The following is a 19,381-nucleotide window of genomic DNA, read 5'->3' as shown; positions in this document are numbered from 1 at the left end:
GAAAGTCCCATGGTTTTCCGCATCGTGAAAATCGGTCGAGGCTCCGTTGATTGGCGTCGGGCGGGGCGGCGGCACTGCGTTGGAACCTCGGCTGCTCTTGCAAGGGGCCCTGCAATTGACTTTGGCATCTTCCTCCATTGTCCATTTGCAAGAGTCGGGGAGGGATAGTACCCAGTAGTCCTGATGGCGAGAGAAACTGAAATCACTTTCCAGATTCCCCTTATAAATATAGGGGTAAGTTGGGTTTAAATGGTCTGTCCTTCAATTCGGTAAATCTGACAATCCTTCCCGATCAATAACTCCGCCTCCGCATCTTATCTGCTTCTCTTTTGCTCTTCTTCAACCTCTTCCTTCGTCTCGTCGATCAGCTTGCTCCACCATGCTGGTTCAGAATCATGCTTGGTAGCGCTTCATGTAGATAGAAGAAGCAACTGGCCCAGCTTCCCGCGGGACTCAGACCTGTCTGTTGTACAGATGACCCTTTCGCTTCATGCCAGGGAGAGACGCTAAAAACGCTTGCCTGCACGATCATCGTGCTTCAGACTGGTCATACGGAGCCACAAAGGTTACATTGCAGCGATAACCCTTGTCAATAATTCATATCAGGGGCATGAGATTGCTCTTCATGCTTGAGAAGGATGTCGATGATACTCCCCCTCCCCCCTCCCTCCTTCTCGCGGGGACATGGTCTCATTCCTGTCTCCCTTGATGGCCATGTCAGCATACCAGTCTAATCGTGTAAACATATACCACGCCCGTCACTCGCTTCTGTCATTCCCTTGCTCAATCATTTATCGCCGACATGATTAATTGGAGGCATTTGGTTGTGTCCGTAGCCCTCCCCTGCATTGCAGGTTGCGCCAACTCTTCCGCGTCGGTCGACGACTATGATGTTCTACAATACATCAATCCTCTGATTGGAAGTGCTAATGGAGGTATGCACGAGGTCTACCCCGTAATAGCTATGTTTAGGGCGCAATTCTGACCACCCGTGGTGTTCAGGTAATGTCTTCGCGGGCGCAACGATCCCATACGGCATGGCCAAGGCTGTCGCCGATACGGACTCGGTCAATAATCAGGGAGGCTTCGCCTACGATGGCAGTAGTATTACCGGATTTTCTAGCATGCATGATTCGGGGACTGGTGGGCAGCCCTCTTTGGGTGTTTTCCCTCTCTTCCCTTACGTGACCTGCAAAGACGACGATGTCAATGGCTGCGCTTATCCCAAGAAGGAGCGGACGACCTCCTACGACTCTGCATCGGTCAGGTCCAGTCCCGGGTACTTTGGGCTAAACATGAGCTCTGGTATCCACGTGGACATGACAACCGCTCATCATACGGCTCTTTTTCGCTTTCAATTTCCGGTCGACAAGCCGTCGAGCCCTTTGATCCTCTTAGATCTATCCGACCTGTCGGATACTCGCCAGGACAATGGAACTATTTCCGTAGATCCTACAACAGGACGCATGACCGGTCATGCACGCTTTCTTCCCAGCTTTGGAAGCGGCTCCTATGTGCCGTACTTCTGCGCCGACTACCATGGTGCGGGTGATATCCGCGATAATGGCATCTTCGTTGATGCACGAGCTAGCGTAGATGTCAAAAACCTTACCATATCACGGAGCATCAATGGATACCCGCTGCCGGTTCGTAACGTATCCCTCGATCAACATGTGATGTCATATTGACCATTCTCAGGGTGGTGGCTTTATTCGATTCAATTCGTCCGCGGACAATGTGATCCATGCGCGGGTGGGATTGAGCTTCATCAGCAGCGACCAGGCATGTCAGAATGCAGAAGCTGAAATCCCCGACTTTGACTTCAACAAGACTCAAGCTGCAGCTGTGAACATGTGGACGGAGAAGATGGCACCGATCCGTGTGTCGCGGAATGGCATCAACTCTAGTATGCTTACCAATTTCTACAGCGGGATCTACCGGACTATGGTCAATCCACAGGACTATACAGGAGAGAACCCGTTGTGGGACAGCTCTGAGCCCTACTTTGACTCATTCTACTGGTATGTAGTGTGAACCTTCGGAATAATCTGTTCAATGCTGATCTCTGCAGCCTGTGGGACTCGTTCCGGTCCCAGATGCCGTTTCTCACAATCTTCGATCCAGCTTCACTCACTCGCATGATTCGCTCATTGATAGATACACAGCGGCATCTAGGATGGCTTCCAGATTGCCGTATGTCGCTTTGCAAAGGTATGTATCACCCCTGTCCAGCAATATCTGAATCTAACCCTCCCAGGTTACACGCAGGGTGGCTCGAACGCCGACGTCATTCTGGCTGACGCATACGCCAAAGGCATTTCAGACGGCATCGACTGGGATGCAGGCTATGCGGCTGTAGTGAAGGACGCTGAGGAAGAACCATTTGATTGGTCAAACGAGGGACGTGGTGGACTAATGAGCTGGAAGACGTTGAACTACATCCCTGTGGAGGATTTCGATTACATCGGCTTTGGTACCCTAACTCGCAGCATTTCCCGCACATTGGAATACTCTTACAATGACTTCACCATTGCCCAAATGGCTCGGGCCATGAACAAAACCGGCGATGCCGAAAAGTACGAGGGAACGTCGCAATACTGGCAGAACCTCTTCCGGGCAGACCAAACCTCGTATCTCAACGGCACCGACACAGGCTTCCAGGGCTTCTTCCAGCCCAAGTACCTCAACGGAACCTGGGGATCTCAAGTCAGTAGCTCCTCCAATCCACCTCCACACCCTCCAACTAAACTAACCTGTATACCATTCAGGACCCATTAACATGCTCCAACATCGACACAAGCGGACGATCTTGCTCCTTGCAAAACAACGGAGCCGAGACCTTCGAGTCCAGCATCTGGGAATACCAATTGTATGCCCCCATTCCCACCCCTCCTCCCCCCAAACTAACCAATCCAACCCATCCCTACAGCTTCGTCCCCCACGACATGTCCACCCTCGTCACCCTCCTCGGCGGCCCAACCCAATTCATCCGCCGCCTCGACTACCTCCACGACCAAGGCATCACCTACATCGGCAACGAGCCCGCCTTTCTCACCGTCTTCCAATACCACTACGCCAACCGCCCGGGCAAATCCACCGCGCGCGCCCACTACTACATCCCACGGTACTTCAACCCCACGCCCACGGGCCTCCCCGGCAACGACGACTCCGGAGCCATGGGCTCCTTCGTCGCCATGACCATGATGGGTCTGTTTCCGAACCCCGGTCAGAACGTCTACCTTATCACGGCGCCATTCTTTGAAACCGTCCAGATCACCTCCCCGTTGACGGGGAAGACGGCTACCGTGAAGACGGTCAACTTTGACCCCACCTACAAGAATATCTTTATCCAGTCGGCGACGCTAAATGGTCAGCCGTATGCGAAGAGCTATGTGGGTCATGAGTTCTTCACCGAGGGTCAGGAGCTTGTGCTGGTGTTGGGGAGGAATGAGAGTGATTGGGGGACGGGGGCGGGGATTTGCCCCCTTCGTTGTCGACGAAGCAGGTGTTTGGGGTGGATGTTTGAGGGGGAAACACTTGTGTTCCACAGAGATAACATTCTTACAATCTAGGAACTGCGTCGTGGGTTAGTCAGAGAGGCGGGTGTACCTTTCTTCTTCTTACCTATCAATTCTACCTGGGGTTTGTCCTCTTGTCTTTTTTTTTTTTTTTTTTTTTTTTTTTTTTTTTTTTTTTTTGCGGGGCCAGGAGCAGAAGACATAACTTCGTAATTTACAATACCTAGCACTAGGTAAAATTGGATACTTTGTGATTTGTCCTACATATCACACTTTCAAGAACAAGACAGAAGTACGTGCTGCATTACACCTGATTGGGAATATTGGGACTTTTATTAGAATTGTATCACATTTCACAAATCTGGCATTCACCGACAAACGGAGCAGCCATCACGACAGGGTTGAACCCATTGCTAGTCCCCAAAGGGATAATGAAAAAGAAAAGAGGAAATAAAAGAAAAAGGATGAATCATCAGAATCTATGTACAAACAATGACGTCAAACATCAAGCATCAAGAATCATCATCAGAGGGGGGGAATCTATTGTTGAAAACCAAGCCAAACACCCACTCCTATATCACCCCGTTCCATCCACATCATCCAAGCCAACAAAACCGACCTGAAGGGAAGAAAAAAAGAATCTAAGCCTTAGGGCGATAGAACTTGCTCTCAACCCAAGGCATACCCGTAACCGTAGCCTTGCGGAGCTTGTTCCTTACCAGGACGCCAACCTCAGTGCCCTTCTTGTGCAGTCCGTTCTTGATGTAGCCCATGGCAATGTTAGTGCCGCCCAGAGTAGGGCTGGGAAGGCCAGAGGTGATGACGCCAATCTGGGTGCGGGACTCGTCGTTCAGATCGACGATGATGGCGCCCTCACGGGCAGGAGAGCCCTTCTCGACAGTGAAGCCGACACGGCGCTGGGAGAGGGTCTTGGGGGAGGCGACCTGGGGGAGGATGGTGGAGGCGCCGTTGAAGTTGGCGGTGGCAGGGTCACGACGCTCCTTGCCGACGAGCCAGGTGAGGGAGGCGCCGGGAGGGGTTTGAGAGGTGGAGATGTCGCTTCCATAGAGACACATTCCGGCTTCGAGACGGAGGGAGTCGCGCGCGGCGAGACCGGCGAGACGGACTTCGTCGGGGTTGGAGAGGAAGAGCTCGGTGACGCGAGCAGGTAGGGTGGCGTCACTGGCAGTGGGGATGGAGATCTCGAAGCCGTCTTCGCCGGTGTAGCCGGTGCGGGAGACGAGGAGGGGCTGCGGGGTGGTGGTGCCGTCGGGGAAGGTGAGGTGCAGCTCTCGGCAGTTACCGAAGTAGAGGGTGGAGAGGTCGGAGTTGGCGCCGTCGGGGGTGACGAGGGATTGAAGGACAGAGGCTGACTTGGGGCCCTGGAGGGCAACTAGGGCGCGGTCCTCGAGGATCTCCCACTTCAGGCTGTCGGGGCCATGGGCTTGCTTGTAGGTGTCGATCTCGGCTTGCAGGAAGGCCAAGTCCTCTGTGCGACGACCGGCGTTGGTCACGAAGTAGAAGGAGTCATCGGTACGACGAGTGATGACAGTGTCGTCGACGATGCCACCAGTCCCATCCTCCAAGAGACAAGAGAGAGTGGATTGGTTGTGGTTGAGCTTGTCGAGGGAGGAGGGGGTGACCTTCATGAGGAGGTCAAGAGCGCCGGGGCCGCTGAGCTGATGTTGAACCCTGTACTTGGGTCAATTAAAAAGACTTCTAGGCATTAAAGGCAAGAGGTATACGCACATATGGCTCACATCAAAAAGACTGGCCTTTTCCCGAGTCCACTTGTGGCTCTCGACATGGCTAAGGTCGGAATACTGCAAGGGCATGGAGTACCCCGCAAAGGGGACCATTTTGGCACCCCGGGCCAAGTGAAGGTCATACAGCTGAGTTTTCTTCACTGGACCAGAAGGAGCAGCTGACGAGGCATATCGAACACCTCCTTGAGCAGACAGCGAAGTCACTCGGGGAAGGGGACGAGCAGCAGCAATGGAGCTGGCCGCGGGGCGGAGAGCGCGCGGAGAAGCTGCCAGCTGCCGCGGGAGTAGAGATGCGCCATTGACAGCGACAGAGGCGGGGCGAGCGAGCGAGCTCGAGCCCAGAAGGTGAAGACCTTTTCTCATGGGACGTACAGCAGACATGATGAGCAATTGCTGCGAGAGAAGAAGGAAATTGAGAGATTGAGATGAGGAAGAGCAAAAGAAAAAGCAAGGGCAGTAGTACCAGTAGAAGTACTTCTCCATCGCCGCTGCGGAGAATCCCGCGATAAGCGGAAAAGTCACATGGTGATAGGCCATCTCCGCGGGAAGCTGTAACTTGCCTAATTCGGTTAGTTCATAATATAATAGTTTATCAATCAGTTATAGAAGAGGTGAACTACTAGTGATTGTGAATGTGAGCTTTATTAGTAGATTCTGGGGCTACGTCAGTATGGTAGCGTATCGTGGCTACATAATAAGTTCATAAAAAATCTGCTTAGGGAGGGGGAGAATAGGAATTTCATCCAGATTGACTGTATTTTCTCAACCCGAGTCTACCATCAGGCGAGGCAAGAAGTGCTATGTACAGAGAGAGTCTAATAAATAGAGTAAAGCAAGCAACCGACCCCTTTTGACCAGGTCCGTATCCCTATGCGAGAAGTGTCTAGAAAGCAAGCCACCGCGAACGAATACACCTTTTGAATCACATACGCCAACCCCACCCCAGGATATTAAAAACACAGTATTCCGCACAAGGCTAATCGAGTCCCAGAAAAGCAACGAATCGACAAGTAAAATCACAAAGCGCAGTAGCATCTAGCATCAAAGGACTTAAACCACAAGCAAGAAGGACTTGAGAGAACAAAGAGAGAGCAGATGGTAAGTATACAAGGCTGGATGGAGTCGGGAAGAAGAGGATGGTCTGCGATCACGCCTGACTTTGGCTGGATCGCGACAGCCGAGATGTAGACCTCTGGCTCCGATGGGACGGAGCACGCTCCGGAGGTGCGTATTCAAAGTGCGGGAGAAGTTCTGGGTTCTGGCTCGGAGGGGTCTTCGAGGTAGTTTGGTAATCTCCCAGAACACGGTCATCAGCCGCAGTATCGGGGTGGATTTCAATGCCTTTCTGCTTATCCAGGCCTCCATGAGGACTGTCCGTCTGGACCTTGAAAGCCTCTCCATCACCTGGTGCCCGCTCGATTGGAGACCAGCCCGCAATACTTCCCGCAACCACACCGGCCATAGCAGCAGCAGGCCCGAAGGCTGAATTCGAGCGAGACCGAGTGTGTCGTCTAGAGCGGGAATCGGGAGTAGGGGGCTGTGTCGGGGTGCTGTCGCTGTGTTCGCCAACAGGAGTACCCGGAATCGAGTTTTCTCTGGACCGTGACCCGCTTCGTGATCTTGGGAGGAGTTCTTCTGGATGTTGCAACTTGTGCTTGAGATGCCTCAACCGACCTCCGCGGACCGTCTTGAGGAACTTCAACTGATCCCGGATCTCCTCGAGCGCAGGGTTCCACTCAAACCGCCGGTCCTCGTCGGATACCAGTAGCTCGGGGCCCTTCTTGCGCTGCCAAAACCGAGGGATGAGCCTGCTAATAAACTCATCAGGTATCAATCGGATGATCACGGCTACCGGCAGCGAGATTACGCCTAGAACCAGCGAAACACCCCACTGAGCTCCGTTGAGTCGCTTGACAGAGAACGCCTGTCCACCAACGAAGATGATGAGTATTTGTCCACCAATAATGATGAACTGAATCCCCAGGAACCAGAAGTTTCGCCACATGCCCTCGAAGATATTGAAGTTGTTGTCGAGTCGGCGACAATTCCACTGGTTGAAGATCTGCATCCAGACAAACGTATTGAACACCATCGTCTCAAGCCGGTCGAGGTCGTCTGCCGTTTTGTAGTGAAAGATCGATTGTCCCGCGAAGTTCAGAACCAGCGTGACGACCAACTGATAGATACTCTGTCCGATAATCATCTTCCACATAGTCAAATTGATCAACGGCGCCGATTTAGGATCAGGTCGACGGTCGAGAACATGAGGTGAGGGGGGATCCGTAGCCAAGGCAAGGGCCGCAAAAGTATCCATGATAAGGTTAACCCAGAGAAGCTGAACTGCCGTCAGGACAGATTCCTCATCTCCACTCGCTACTGCGGAAACAAAAGTGAGGACCACGGCAGTAACGTTGACAGTAAGTTGGAACTACAGCTCTGTTAGCTTTGCTTGCGGAACACAGAATCATACAAAAGACATACCTGAAGGAATTTCTTGACAGCATCATTGACTGTCCTACCCCAAGCCATAGCCTTGATAATCGAGGTGAAGTTGTCGTCCATGAGAATGATATCGGACGCTTCTTTAGCAACTTCAGTGCCAGAAATTCCCATAGAAAAGCCAACATCAGCCGTCTTGAGAGCCTGTGCATCGTTCGTACCGTCGCCTGTCACAGCCACCGTTTCACCCAGCTTTTTAAGTTGAGTAACCAGAATTTTCTTGTCGTCGGGGCTTGACCTGGCCAGGACCTGTAGCCGCGGGATGATTTGCGTCATCTGACGGCTGCTTAACTGACGGAACTTGGGGCCCTCAATAGCAATGCCCCCAGGAGTGAAGATACCGCATTCTTGGGCGATAGCTTTGGCAGTCATGATGTTGTCACCAGTCACCATACGCACAAAGACACCTGCACGTTGACACTGGTGAACGGACTCGGTCACACCCGGTCGCAAGGGATCCTGGATACCAAAGACGCCCAACAAAATCATATCCTTGAAGACTGCATCGAAAACAGCGAGCGATCGATCCTCCTCCTGAGTAGGAGCCCCACGGGGTGGCCATTGATCGAAGTCCCGGTACACCAGACCAATAGTTCGTAACGAATGGGATGCATAACGGTTGATCAAATTGTCCAGGTTAGACCGGTCTTGATCCGACATAGGCCCTTCTGACAAGTCCTGGGTAGCGTTGTGAACAATACGAGTGGATCTCGCAACCAGAATTTCGGATGCACCTTTGACCAGCATTCTGTATTTACCAGTTTCCATCTTGACGACCACCGCCATACACTTGCGTCCGGAGTCAAATGGCACCATCTGAGCAAGATTTGCGTTGTCCCGAGCCTCGCTGAGTGACCCTAGGCCGAGATACGTACGCGCAAATCCCAGAAGGGCAGTTTCCGTCTTCGAACCGATGAAAGTCATTACACCATCTTGCTCCCCTTCGAATGCCGTGGAGTTATATACAATCGACTGGATCAAAAGGTCTTTGGCAGGAGCAGAAAGGCTGGATGCAAACTCGGAGGGAGAAAGAGTGGTCGCAGGGTCGCGACCCCGGTCGCCGTCTGGACGACTAGAAGTTTCGGTAGACTTGTCTCCAAATCTTAAATTCTTTCCCAGAGTAGCCGCGACGGCGGTCATCTTGTTTTCCGTCAGGGTACCTGTTTTGTCGGAGCAGATAGTCGTGGCATTTCCCATGGTTTCACAGGCTCTTAGCAGGCGTACGAGGTTATTGTCCTTGAGCATCCGGGTCGTTGCAAAGGCGAGCGCCAGGGTGACAGCCAGAGGAAGACCTTCTGGGACAGCAACAACAATGACGGTCACGGCAACAATGAAGATCTGCAGGAAAGCTTGTCCTTTCTCGGATGCGCCGCCCATATCTTTCAACTGAGCAAGGAACTTGATGAAAAGCACGACGAACAGGAGTAATCCAGAAGCAAGACCGAGCTTTGCAATGTACTCTGCGAGCACATTTAGCTTCGATTGCAGCGGGGTGGTCTGCCCTTCATCCTGAAGAGACATCATGGTCTTTCCGTATGTCGAATGAACACCGACTGCTGTAACCAAGAACGTCCCTACACCTTCAGAGACTTTGGCACCAGATACGATGAACGGGTCCTGCTTCGAGACGTTTTCGTGTTGCTCGATCGCCCGATAGACATCGTGAGCAGGAGTCTTGCGTAACACATCCGACTCACCGGTCGCAGAGGATTCATCGCATTTGACATTGTGGCCAGTAATAAATATACCGTCAACTGGAATAAGATCACCGGGTTCAAGATGCATAACGTCACCCACGAGAATGTCGTGAATGGAGATCTCTGCAGTTTTCCCGGAACGGACCACTTTCACCAGTCGATCATCTTTCTTCTTGTTCAACTTGACAAACTGGCGTTCCTTTTGCCAGTCGTTAGCAGCACCCACAACGACCACGATTAGGATGGCAACAATGATAGCCACGCCCTCTACCCATTGCACACGTGCTTCCTTCCCCGTTGCCGTCACAGACTGATAGATTCCAAGGGCGAGAGATATGATTGCAGCTATCGTAAGCAGAATCAGGACCTTGTCGTTGTATGCAATCCAAGCCAGCTCCAGAAAACTCTTAGCCTTCCTTTCAGGAAGCTTGTTCCTCCCATAGACGCGGCTTCGATCCCCAAAGGCATTTTCGACATGCTTCGACGAGCCCGTGTCGGTTCTGGGAGGGCTCGTTGGCGTCGAGGAAGCGGTCTTTGGCAGCGATTCGGACGTTTGCGTGCTGGTGGCATCTTCGAAGCTTACTGTACCATCCAGGTCTCCCTCATCCAAACTCAGGCCACTCCGCGCGTCGGTTCGAAGTCCTTTTTCGATTCCACGCAACCCTCCCAACGCATGAAATGCCCCCAGGCTCTTAGGGTTCAATAGCTTGTTCAGATGGCCAGGCGCGAATGCAAATTTGTTGTCTTCCACCTCAAACTCGGCCTCTCGCCCCGGATCCGGCTTGAGGGCATCCTCATCGGAGATTATCGTGTTCTGGGTCAAATCGGTGCGCGAGCCGTGAGATGCTGTGGGAACATAGGTATCTCCCCCGTACGAGCTGGTATACGAATTATTCGAGTCCTCAGATTCCAACGAGTTACCGCGGGACCTGGTGCCGGGGACAGCCAGATAATTCGAATTCGACATGTTCTCCGTCATTTTCGAGGCGGGAGAGGAGATATTGTGCGGGGATGTAGGACGACTCTCGTAGTCCCGGTTCTCAGATGACGCAAAAGAGCGGACTGACGATGGCGAGACACCCCCACTGCTCAAGAGCGCGCTCATATCATGCGCATCAACATTTTCGGTAGACACTTGTAAGGAGGGGTGGGATGGGGTAGGAAGTATCTGTTGCGGGGGTTCTTGCTGGTCGGTTGAGGACGTTACAGCCGACGTATCGATGGTGATAGTCGGGGCCCGCTCCCGTCGCAGGGGAGTCGACCCTGACTGCCTAGCATCATGGCCATCCGATTTGAAATCCGGCATGATATTTCCAAGGGGTGAAACAACCGGAGATGAGTGGGTCTTGGGAGCGATGGCAACCGGTTGGTAAGAACTAGGATACTAGACGTCAATAGGAATGCGGCTCCAAAAGGAGCTGAACAATTGAACAGCGCCGTATCATAAAATGTCGGAGCCAGACGCAAGAGAAGTGGGTATCATTCCAGAGGCAAGTAGCAACCGATTAAGCTCAATAGCGGACACCGAAGAGGAATGCGCGAGTATTATATCCCATGTGTTTTAGCTACACTAAGAACTGGCGCTGCGGATTAAACAGACGAATGCGCGGGACTGGCCGTGGGAGTAAGGAACGTCCAACATCGATTGAACAGCGATTTGAGAGAAGCACGAGAGAAGACGGGAAACAGGCGACTAGTGAGGCGAAAAGGAGGGAAGGACAACGGTGGAATATGAAGGTTGACAAGCTTTGCCAGCACCAGAGAGCCACACCACGTAGTAACGTCGTATCAGGAGCACATCCGGAGGTGACAATTATCGAAACGCGACCCGATGGTGGGACCAATCCCAGCAAAGTATAAACGGATTAAAAGCACTGTCAGTGCTAGAAGGGCTTATCAGCGACGAGTTATTGTTTGAAAGCCAGCGAATGGACAGACGTTTTGATTTTGCGTTGAGGGGAATTGGGGGGGGAAACCGACAATCCAGCGACCGAACCTCACTTGTGTCGGCGTAAGGAGCACAGAACCAATGGAGGTAAATTACGGAATGAAGCGAAGACAAAGAGGGTTTAAGGGCAAGAGAAAGTCAAGTGGAGGAGAAAGGGAGAATGAATGGGGGAGGGAGAAATTGGGGAATCAAGCAGAACAACGACACATCATGAAGTTGGGTGGATAGAACGATTGATAGAGTGACTGAGATCATGGAAAGTAAAGAAAGAGGAATGGCAGGCGCAGCTGTACTGTCAGGTAAGGTACCTACTTACCGACTACAGCATGATTCGGTGATAGACCCTGCACCTATCCTGCAAAGGACCAATCACTACGACTAGCTGCCCCACTGTGGACCCACCAGTTGGTCCAGATCGAGTGATGTGGTAAGTTTGGGAAACGAAAGCTGTTTGTTTGCAGAAGAAAAGCTGCCAATTGCCCGATGGCTGACAATCTACCCCATGTTTGATGGTTTCTGCTTCGTCAGGGCACTTGGTTTATCGATCTTCAGGGAAACTCCATTTATATAAGGGAGAGCGCCTTTCAATCATTCTCTTCCTTTTTCTGACCTCTAACGGGAACATCCAGGGATTGAGGCGACCTCCTTGCCACCAAAACAGGGCGCTGGAGGTGTTTGGTTTCTTTGGGGGGATTGTTTAACGGGCCTAATGATCTCTGCAAAGCTCCGACTCGCCCAAAGCTGTAACGTAACTCGTCGGTTCACTTTGCACTGCCTCAATTCTCGACCCCGTCATCGAAAGTCTTTTGATTTGATTTTTTCCCACCTTTCCCCCTTTCAGAAAAATCTATTTTATTTTATTCCCATTTCATTAATTTTCAGGCCTTTATCATTACCCGCCATTATTGATATGATTATCCTGCTCCCTTTCTTTTTCTGTTTCTGTGTTCCCATACCTGTTTGGGGAAGAAGGTCATTTTCAGTGCAAGAAATAATCCGATGTGACATCTAGACTATGAGTGTATGGAGTAGAATACTACTAAGTAAGTCGCTTACTGGAAAGGGACGAGGGAACGGGAAAGTGGTGACGGAAGAGACAAAAATCCACACCTCGGTAGTGCATCCCTCGCTCTCCAGACTAACGGTCGAGCTAGAATTAAGGGGAATGGAACCCGAAGCAGGACGTGCTCCATCCACGTACCTTAAACTCATCACCAGCCAATTTTCTCCCGGTTTACCAGCAGTGAGGCGGATACTTTCTACCTCCAATGCTACCAATGCCGTTTACGAGATGGTCCCCAGAACACTAGCGGTATTTAGACGGACCAAATGCCGCAGTGTAATTCTTGTTCTCGGTTCATAATACTCACATGGGGGTATCCCATCGTGATGATGTTGGACCTGCCTCTTCAAGTGTTCTAACTTGACCCCCAAGAAAGGGGCTCCACTCGGACCACGTACTATCAACCAAGTAGATAGGCGGCGCAGAACGATAAACTCGACTAGTTATCTATCTAGACTACTATCTGTCTATTCATCTACTCATCGCTCTGACGTTACTCGCTAACTAAGTAACTTACTAAGAAGCCATCAAATTAATGACGATGCATTAATGTTTGGACTAGTCGAGCTAATGCACGCTACGCATCAGGTCTAACCGCCGGGTTCGCCAGGGAAAGAATATTCCATGTACCACATGTCACCCGAGAGACTGTGATGAATGTCAAAGGACGGATAAAGAAAAGTTATCAAACGGTTAATGGTAAAACAGATCACCAATATCCTGTCAACAACACGCAAGATGACGAAGAAAACCCGCCAACAAGTCTAGACTTGTGGAACAACAGCTCGAACCCCAACCTAACTTTCTCCGTTAGTAAATAGTCTACTTTACCAGGAGAGGAACAAGAGGAGAAAAGAAGAAAAACAAGACTTGGCAGGAAGGGGGCGGTGCAAAAAAAAAGGGCCCCATCCATCTAATCCACGTATGGGAACCTGACTAGTCTAGTTTGCATACTACAAAGCAAGTCGACAGGGAAGTAAGGTTAGCTTTAGCTTAGCCGGAAGGGTAATAATAATATGTTTATTATCCTCGTTTGGAAGAATATTCCTTCTTAGTTAGTCTAGTAAATACTTGGAAACTTGACTGATTTTGACTTCATATCCGGCGCATCCTATTTCCACTTACATCCACAGCAAATAACCCTGGTGACATCAGATCATGCCTCTATCAATATGTTTATCACTGTAAAGTAGTGCAGTGCAATGCAGTACACTTTCCCGCGTATTGTTATTGTCATGTTATGTTAATTCTCCGGGCGGAGCTCTCCGTCCTATCCAATTCCATATCATCAGTTTGCCCGTTGCACCACCACCATCACCATCATCACGATGATCCCGTAAGGGAAGCTTCATAGAACCTGACACCTACCACAATGGTGTACAGTCTCATCATATCTCGTTTGGGCCCCTATTCCAAAACCCAACCCTTATGGGGTAAGTATCTACTCCCGTACGGATAAGCAAATAATACCATCAACCTGACTTGTCAATCCGCCTATGCTAAGCTCTGCGTTAGCCGAGTGGTTACATGCGAAATAGCATAGCCACCACAAGCACAAGCTCCGGGTGACACGGATGTCGTCAGCTTGCTTGGAAGAGGGCTTTTCTCCCTTTCATTTTGTTTCTACACTCTAATAAGGTTGGATTGGGTAGGTAGTAGGTTTGGGCTGCTATCTCCCTTTCGTTTTCGTCTGTTTGCTTGTCAACATACAGTAGGTTCACGGATTGGGTCCGCATGTCTCGGTCCAAGTGCTACGTAGATGCTAGTAGGTACGTAGAGGAATGGCGCGGACGAAGAGCTTTCGTGATTATCATGCTTGGTTGCTTTGTCGGGAGGAACTACCTGATCTGGAAAAACAAGATGCCTAGGCTCACGGCAATCTAATCTGAGGGGATGATGGTCTGCTTTCACATGGATGTTGGTCTTAACATAATGGTGGAAGGTTACAGATGATTCAGAACAGCTTGTATCTTTTGCTAAGTTGTTAGACTCTCTGGCACAACATGGGCTCCAAACATCTCCCACCATATCATGAAAATGAATCAATCTCCAGCATCCAGTCATACACTGGCCACCTCTGCCGTTGCTCATCTGTGATCGTAGATTCAGTCTCCTTGTATTGAACCTCAAGCCATTTCCGCCACGGCCAGTCGATCCAATCTTCAAAGCTGTTAGGATTTCCATAATAAATGTTCCATCGAAGTAGTGGACTAATCGGGACGCCAAGAAACCATTCGCTCACTTCTGCGCTGTTTGAAGGATTGCGTGATCGCCCAATAACAGACTTTCCCAAATCAATAATGACGGCCCTTACTCTTCCCAGTTTACTCTGTTTAATCAAGATATTGCAAGGACATAAGTTTTCATGGCGAGCGTCCTTGGCATAGAGTGCAGACTCTCCATGAAAGATCTGTTTCATGATATTCTGGCGCTCCTCTGTTGAGAATATTTTGGGCTCTAGGTGACTCATGGGCAGACCATTGACTCGCTCAACTAAGATCAAAGCGAATTTGGCGAGAATGACCATCGATCTTTGTTGCGAATGTGTAAGAGCCGAAGAATCGGGGAAGAACAGTGCCCTGTAGCTCGGACAAACGCTTATAAGAGGCACACTCGTGCGAGTAATCATAGTCAGCTGCCCGAAAAGGGCTGCCATCGTCACGGTCGTGGTAGAGAGGGTCATAGAACTTGGCGATCATGTCGTGATCTGTCAGTAGACCTGAAGGATGAAATTTATCCACACATCTTACAAAAAATGCCTGGGACCTTGTATGGAAGCCAGTTTGCAGTTCCTCAGTCAACTGGATATTAACAAAGCTGAGACCATCAGAGCCTGGCAGAGGGGGGTTCTGGAGACATAGCTCTAGGGGGGAAAGCGAACGATCCAGCTTGTCTTGCATAAATATTTCATTTCTGTGGAGTGGAGGAGGAGCGTGTGACTGAATGACCAGTACTGCACTGATGCGATATGGAGACGGCTCGTTGTCGTAAGTACCAACTATCATGGTTGGCAGGCTGACTCTCAGCGTTTCTAACTGAAAGAATCCCAATAGACGGGCAAAGAATAACGTGGTTTTGCTAGGTTGCGGCTGAGTTGGGTTCTTATTAGAACAAGATAGCACCAAGAAGACCAAAGCAATATACCAATGGCCATCAGCAGAAGAGGACTCTAGATGTTTCACCAACTTTGATCCCACTTACATCACGTTCATTAATCGTGAATATGACAAGCAGCAAACTAGGATAAGTAAGTGAAGATGGAAATTCCCGCAATTAGTATATCCTACTATTGTTGGCAACATCCTGATTTTCCGGTGACTGCCCAACAGAACTGGCCAGTATATATAAGTAGCTAGCCGAAGCCGATGCATTACCCTAAGCGCTCCTCAACACTTTAACTAAGTAGGTTAGATACAACAACTACTTAAGGTCAGAAGCAATTGAATTCAGACATGTAAGCTTAGCATATTGTCCATCGCTTAGTCCCCTGTGTCAAATCTTCTCGGGGAGGAGTTGTCTCAGAGATGTCGCAGTAAGTCGTGTCCACGACTCTTTCAGAGCACTCCCTACGACAGTTTGATTACAATTAATCAGTTTCTGAGTCCTTATACATATATTTCAGATGGATTACATAGTTTTCTTCTCTCAGCAAATACCAAAGTACTTCAACAACGTCCGTATCCCAGAGAATGCGGCTTCTGACTGAAATATCATGTTTAGACTCAGACATTCACTTAGCCAGGCATGACCTGAATCCCTGCCATCTCCGAATACCTGGTATCTGACCTAACAATCAAACAATTATATTCACCCCTACATCTTGTACTATCCTCGAATTCAGCAACTTGGATATTTGGTTCTTCTCTTTTAAGCCCGGTCTACCTGTAAGGATACGATCCAAGAGGGGGAAAGCACGCCAGAGAAAGGGCAAAACTGCCATGTACATTCTGCTTAGAGTCTCGAGCAGAGCTCTTCTAGATATTGGGGCTTCATTGAGTAACCGTATACCGTTGAGTTGCTCAAATTGAGGTGGAATATAGTAACTGTGTTGGAACGTAGAGATATAGAATGTACTAACGGCTGATTTATGCTACTGGAAAAGGTTTATGCATTTCTTTTCATCGCTCAGCTACTATTTTCATATACTCGGATTTTTCGGCTAGTATCAAACCTACCAGCTTTTGACTTTTTGGAGGCCACTACCTTAAGGAAGCTGTGGTGCACAGAAGAACAAAGCGATCTGATTATATGGCATTCATAAGGAAAATACATTCTAGATATTATTTGAGTAACATATTGCAGTACCGTAGAGGAGGCATAAGGCTTGGCCGTACTCTTGTAGTGCTTGCTCTCGTCTTGCCATCAGGGCCTGGAGCAACAGACGAGAATCAGGATTTCGGGACAACAGAGACCGGATCAGAATGCTGTCGAAGGCAACCAGGTCCTCGGGGCTACCTGTTAATCTAAAAAAAGAAAAAGTGTACCTAGGAATGGGGTTTGTCTTGTCTGATACAGCCCTGTTTTAGAGGACTTCCTAATCAAACCTTTTCGGACTTGTACGTTTACCCTAGTAGGTTAGGTAGCAGCAGCGCCAGTTTGCTTTCGCTTTGCAGTTTATCATACTATCATCACTGGAAAGAAAAGTCATCCCTTATCGAGCGGTCATGTCCCTCCTGTCAACCAGCACCATAAGAAGCACCTAGACATTGCTGGGTTGACTGGATAGCAGTCAATATATCTCGCATGCTATGCTCGTTCGCAGGACGCGCAGTTAAGAGATAGCCATCTCCATCATGGGCCTCTTCTAGAGACAATATATTATCGCGACGTTTAAATTTAACACTGTCTCCTTGATGAAACTGGGCTCACTAGATCTCTCGGTGTCTTCTAGTAGTCATAATGAACCGGTCAACAACCTCATCCTACACGTAATGGCACTGCATCTGTATACCATTGATCATATGGCCATCATTGTGGACTTTCAGGTTCTTTCGCGTTTCTAGAGACTTCCTTGCAATTTAGGGCTTCGCTCTCCGAATTCAAGAACCATGTCTGTTCGTCATGGAGTTGGGCGTTCAGGTCACAGAGTCCTTGTTCCGGTTCACCGAGTCGTGATGCCTACTCAGTACTCGAGGATAACCTGCTTGTAGATGGTTTTCTGCGTTTATAATTTTCAGCGTAGCTGTCTCAGGTTCTATACAAGAAAAAAAAAAAAAAAGGGGGGGGGGGGTTGGTTTACATGCAGAAGATGACCTGACATAAAGCATAGTAGATTTCGGAATTATATGCAGCTCAAGAGTGTGTTAGATATAACTTGGAAGGAATATCCTGTTTTTCCATTGTCTTAATTAGACGATTTCGCGCAACTGGGAGGGCAGAGAATGCAGCTTTGCGGTTCAGCTATATGCGTCTTGCAACGTAGAGCGCTGGGTTTGATTCTCATGAGTATATTCTGACCTGCTCGGGTTGAATAGATTTAGGACCCTGTAATAATTATCTGACTCTTCTTGCTCGAGTTTGATTCATATTACCGTAAGAGCCAGAGAAAAACACCATCATAGACTGTCTTTTCGACAGCATTATATACTTATATGGGTTATCAAAGACCTGGCTTGGACAGAACGAGGCTATGTTCGCATCGACCGTTTTGACAAATACAATATTTTGGACGTATCGGCGACTACACAGTAGTCCCTATGTGTCCAAGTCAGGGTGTACTTCGTCACTTAGGAAATTGAAGTATAAATATCAGAGGAGTATCTTTTCGCTGTTGATATATTCTCAAGAGACTCCGAAGATGAAGCATGTCATCAGTCGTGAACGCTTCCCAGAGGACGCGTTTGTGGGTAGGCTATTGCTCATTAGAGCGAGTAGACATTTTCTTAACGATCGCCATTATAGATAACGAAAAGCAAGTAGTTCCCGATCTGCTATATCTGCGTCCATGTTCCGGATTTTCTTCAAGAGTATCAGTTGAACACCACAGGCTGGGGGAAGGGGCCAGTGTGAAAAGTCAACAAGGTCAGCGCCAGCATGGCCCTCCCTTGTATCGTATACCTCGGTCGCTGTGGAAAATGTGTGTGCTAGTTGTAATGATAGAGTATTGCATGTGAGTGATGCTCGTGAATATTCTGATGCTGATTGGTTTCTTGACTTCGATGGCTCTGTAAGTTTGGCATAGAATGTTAGGGGCTTTCTCTAGTGTGCATGCAGTCTTGGATATGAAACCTTAAAAGCTCTAGGTACTTATCAATGATGATGATATAGAGTAGATGCTAACCTCTGGTAATGTCTTAAGTTCTTGCTTTTTATTGGATTAATATTTAAATCTCGCTTGTTCAAGCAATGAGCGCCCAGAACTATACAGTGATATGAATAGCACCATGTTCAGATGAGAAAGAAAGAATGTTTGTGGAGGAAAGTAACCCCATATGCGTAGAATTTATGATGATGAGAGGGGTCAGAGCTAGTCACTAACAGGCAAAGTGTAGTCACTTTCAGTAAGATACTATTGAACATGGTGAATACATGTCGCGTTGCATTCTTCATTGCATTTCTTCATTTCATTATGGCTCATAATTGCTTATTCAATCATGTCCGCCTCGGTATTAGAGTCATGCCTGTGGCAGTCAGTCGGGGTTGAATCACCTATTATAAGACTCGTCACCACCCGATGTGGCAGTTGGTCTTGCTTGTCAGTCATACATGAGCACGCAGCAGTGTTCAGAGCCCTATCAAGGCGTTGGAAAGAGGTTTCGAGTACGTAACCGTCTCTCAGGGAAACTGATCAAAATGGTATTCGTCTGCCGCAGTCGTCAGGGAAATATATCACAAGGCATGGGAGAGATGATCCCTTGTTCTTTTCACCCTGCTCACCACTTTCCCGACAA

The 19,381-nt window shown here is 49.2% G+C and overlaps 5 protein-coding genes across 5 annotated transcripts; 2 read left to right on the top strand and 3 right to left on the bottom strand.

Moving 5' to 3' along the window:
- Nucleotides 1-802: 802 nt before the first annotated feature.
- BO83DRAFT_434796 (glycoside hydrolase family 92 protein) lies at nucleotides 803-3,572 on the top strand (the record flags this gene model as incomplete). The annotated part of the gene is made up of 7 exons (XM_025535835.1): nucleotides 803-935; nucleotides 1,003-1,646; nucleotides 1,699-2,021; nucleotides 2,072-2,211; nucleotides 2,258-2,706; nucleotides 2,769-2,869; nucleotides 2,930-3,572. 7 exons carry the CDS (start codon nucleotides 803-805, stop codon nucleotides 3,570-3,572), a joined length of 2,433 nt encoding a protein of 810 aa, XP_025391881.1.
- A 587-nt stretch (nucleotides 3,573-4,159) lies between these two features.
- Nucleotides 4,160-5,665, bottom strand: BO83DRAFT_305768 (glycine decarboxylase subunit T; the record flags this gene model as incomplete). Its single annotated transcript, XM_025527274.1, has 2 exons — nucleotides 4,160-5,210; nucleotides 5,268-5,665. The coding sequence occupies 2 exons, from the start codon at nucleotides 5,663-5,665 to the stop codon at nucleotides 4,160-4,162; spliced, it is 1,449 nt and encodes a 482-aa protein (XP_025391880.1).
- A 605-nt stretch (nucleotides 5,666-6,270) lies between these two features.
- Nucleotides 6,271-10,910, bottom strand: pmcA (putative P-type calcium ATPase). The gene is made up of 2 exons (XM_025526449.1): nucleotides 7,766-10,910; nucleotides 6,271-7,712 (listed from the first exon to the last, which is right to left on the bottom strand). The coding sequence occupies exons 1-2, from the start codon at nucleotides 10,784-10,786 to the stop codon at nucleotides 6,432-6,434; spliced, it is 4,302 nt and encodes a 1,433-aa protein (XP_025391879.1). The 5' UTR covers nucleotides 10,787-10,910; the 3' UTR covers nucleotides 6,271-6,431.
- Nucleotides 10,911-11,897, top strand: BO83DRAFT_177885 (uncharacterized protein). Its single transcript, XM_025526450.1, has 2 exons — nucleotides 10,911-11,336; nucleotides 11,461-11,897. The coding sequence occupies exons 1-2, from the start codon at nucleotides 11,035-11,037 to the stop codon at nucleotides 11,654-11,656; spliced, it is 498 nt and encodes a 165-aa protein (XP_025391878.1). The 5' UTR covers nucleotides 10,911-11,034; the 3' UTR covers nucleotides 11,657-11,897.
- A 2,224-nt stretch (nucleotides 11,898-14,121) lies between these two features.
- On the bottom strand, nucleotides 14,122-15,623 carry BO83DRAFT_405929 (uncharacterized protein; the record flags this gene model as incomplete). The annotated part of the gene is made up of 3 exons (XM_025533852.1): nucleotides 14,986-15,623; nucleotides 14,560-14,948; nucleotides 14,122-14,160 (listed from the first exon to the last, which is right to left on the bottom strand). Exons 1-3 carry the CDS (start codon nucleotides 15,494-15,496, stop codon nucleotides 14,122-14,124), a joined length of 939 nt encoding a protein of 312 aa, XP_025391877.1. The 5' UTR covers nucleotides 15,497-15,623.
- Between the last annotated feature and the right edge of the window lie 3,758 nt (nucleotides 15,624-19,381).

The sequence above is a fragment of the Aspergillus eucalypticola genome, assembly GCF_003184535.1.
Source record: "Aspergillus eucalypticola CBS 122712 chromosome Unknown BO83scaffold_4, whole genome shotgun sequence".
NCBI lineage: Eukaryota > Fungi > Ascomycota > Eurotiomycetes > Eurotiales > Aspergillaceae > Aspergillus > Aspergillus eucalypticola.
The sequence above is the reverse complement of the archived record's forward strand: the minus strand, read 5'-3'. Positions and strand labels throughout refer to the sequence as shown.

Bases quoted from the DNA above. Each gene is read 5' to 3' on its own strand.
- pmcA (XM_025526449.1), bottom strand. From the start codon at position 10,786: ATGCCGGATTTCAAATCGGATGGCCATGATGCTAGGCAGTCAGGGTCG. The intron at 7,713-7,765 runs GTATGTCTTTTG...ACAGAGCTGTAG, and splicing joins CTGTCAAGAAATTCCTTCAG to TTCCAACTTACTGTCAACGT.
- BO83DRAFT_177885 (XM_025526450.1), top strand. From the start codon at position 11,035: ATGTGTTTTAGCTACACTAAGAACTGGCGCTGCGGATTAAACAGACGA. The intron at 11,337-11,460 runs ATAAACGGATTA...GGGGAAACCGAC, and splicing joins GGGACCAATCCCAGCAAAGT to AATCCAGCGACCGAACCTCA.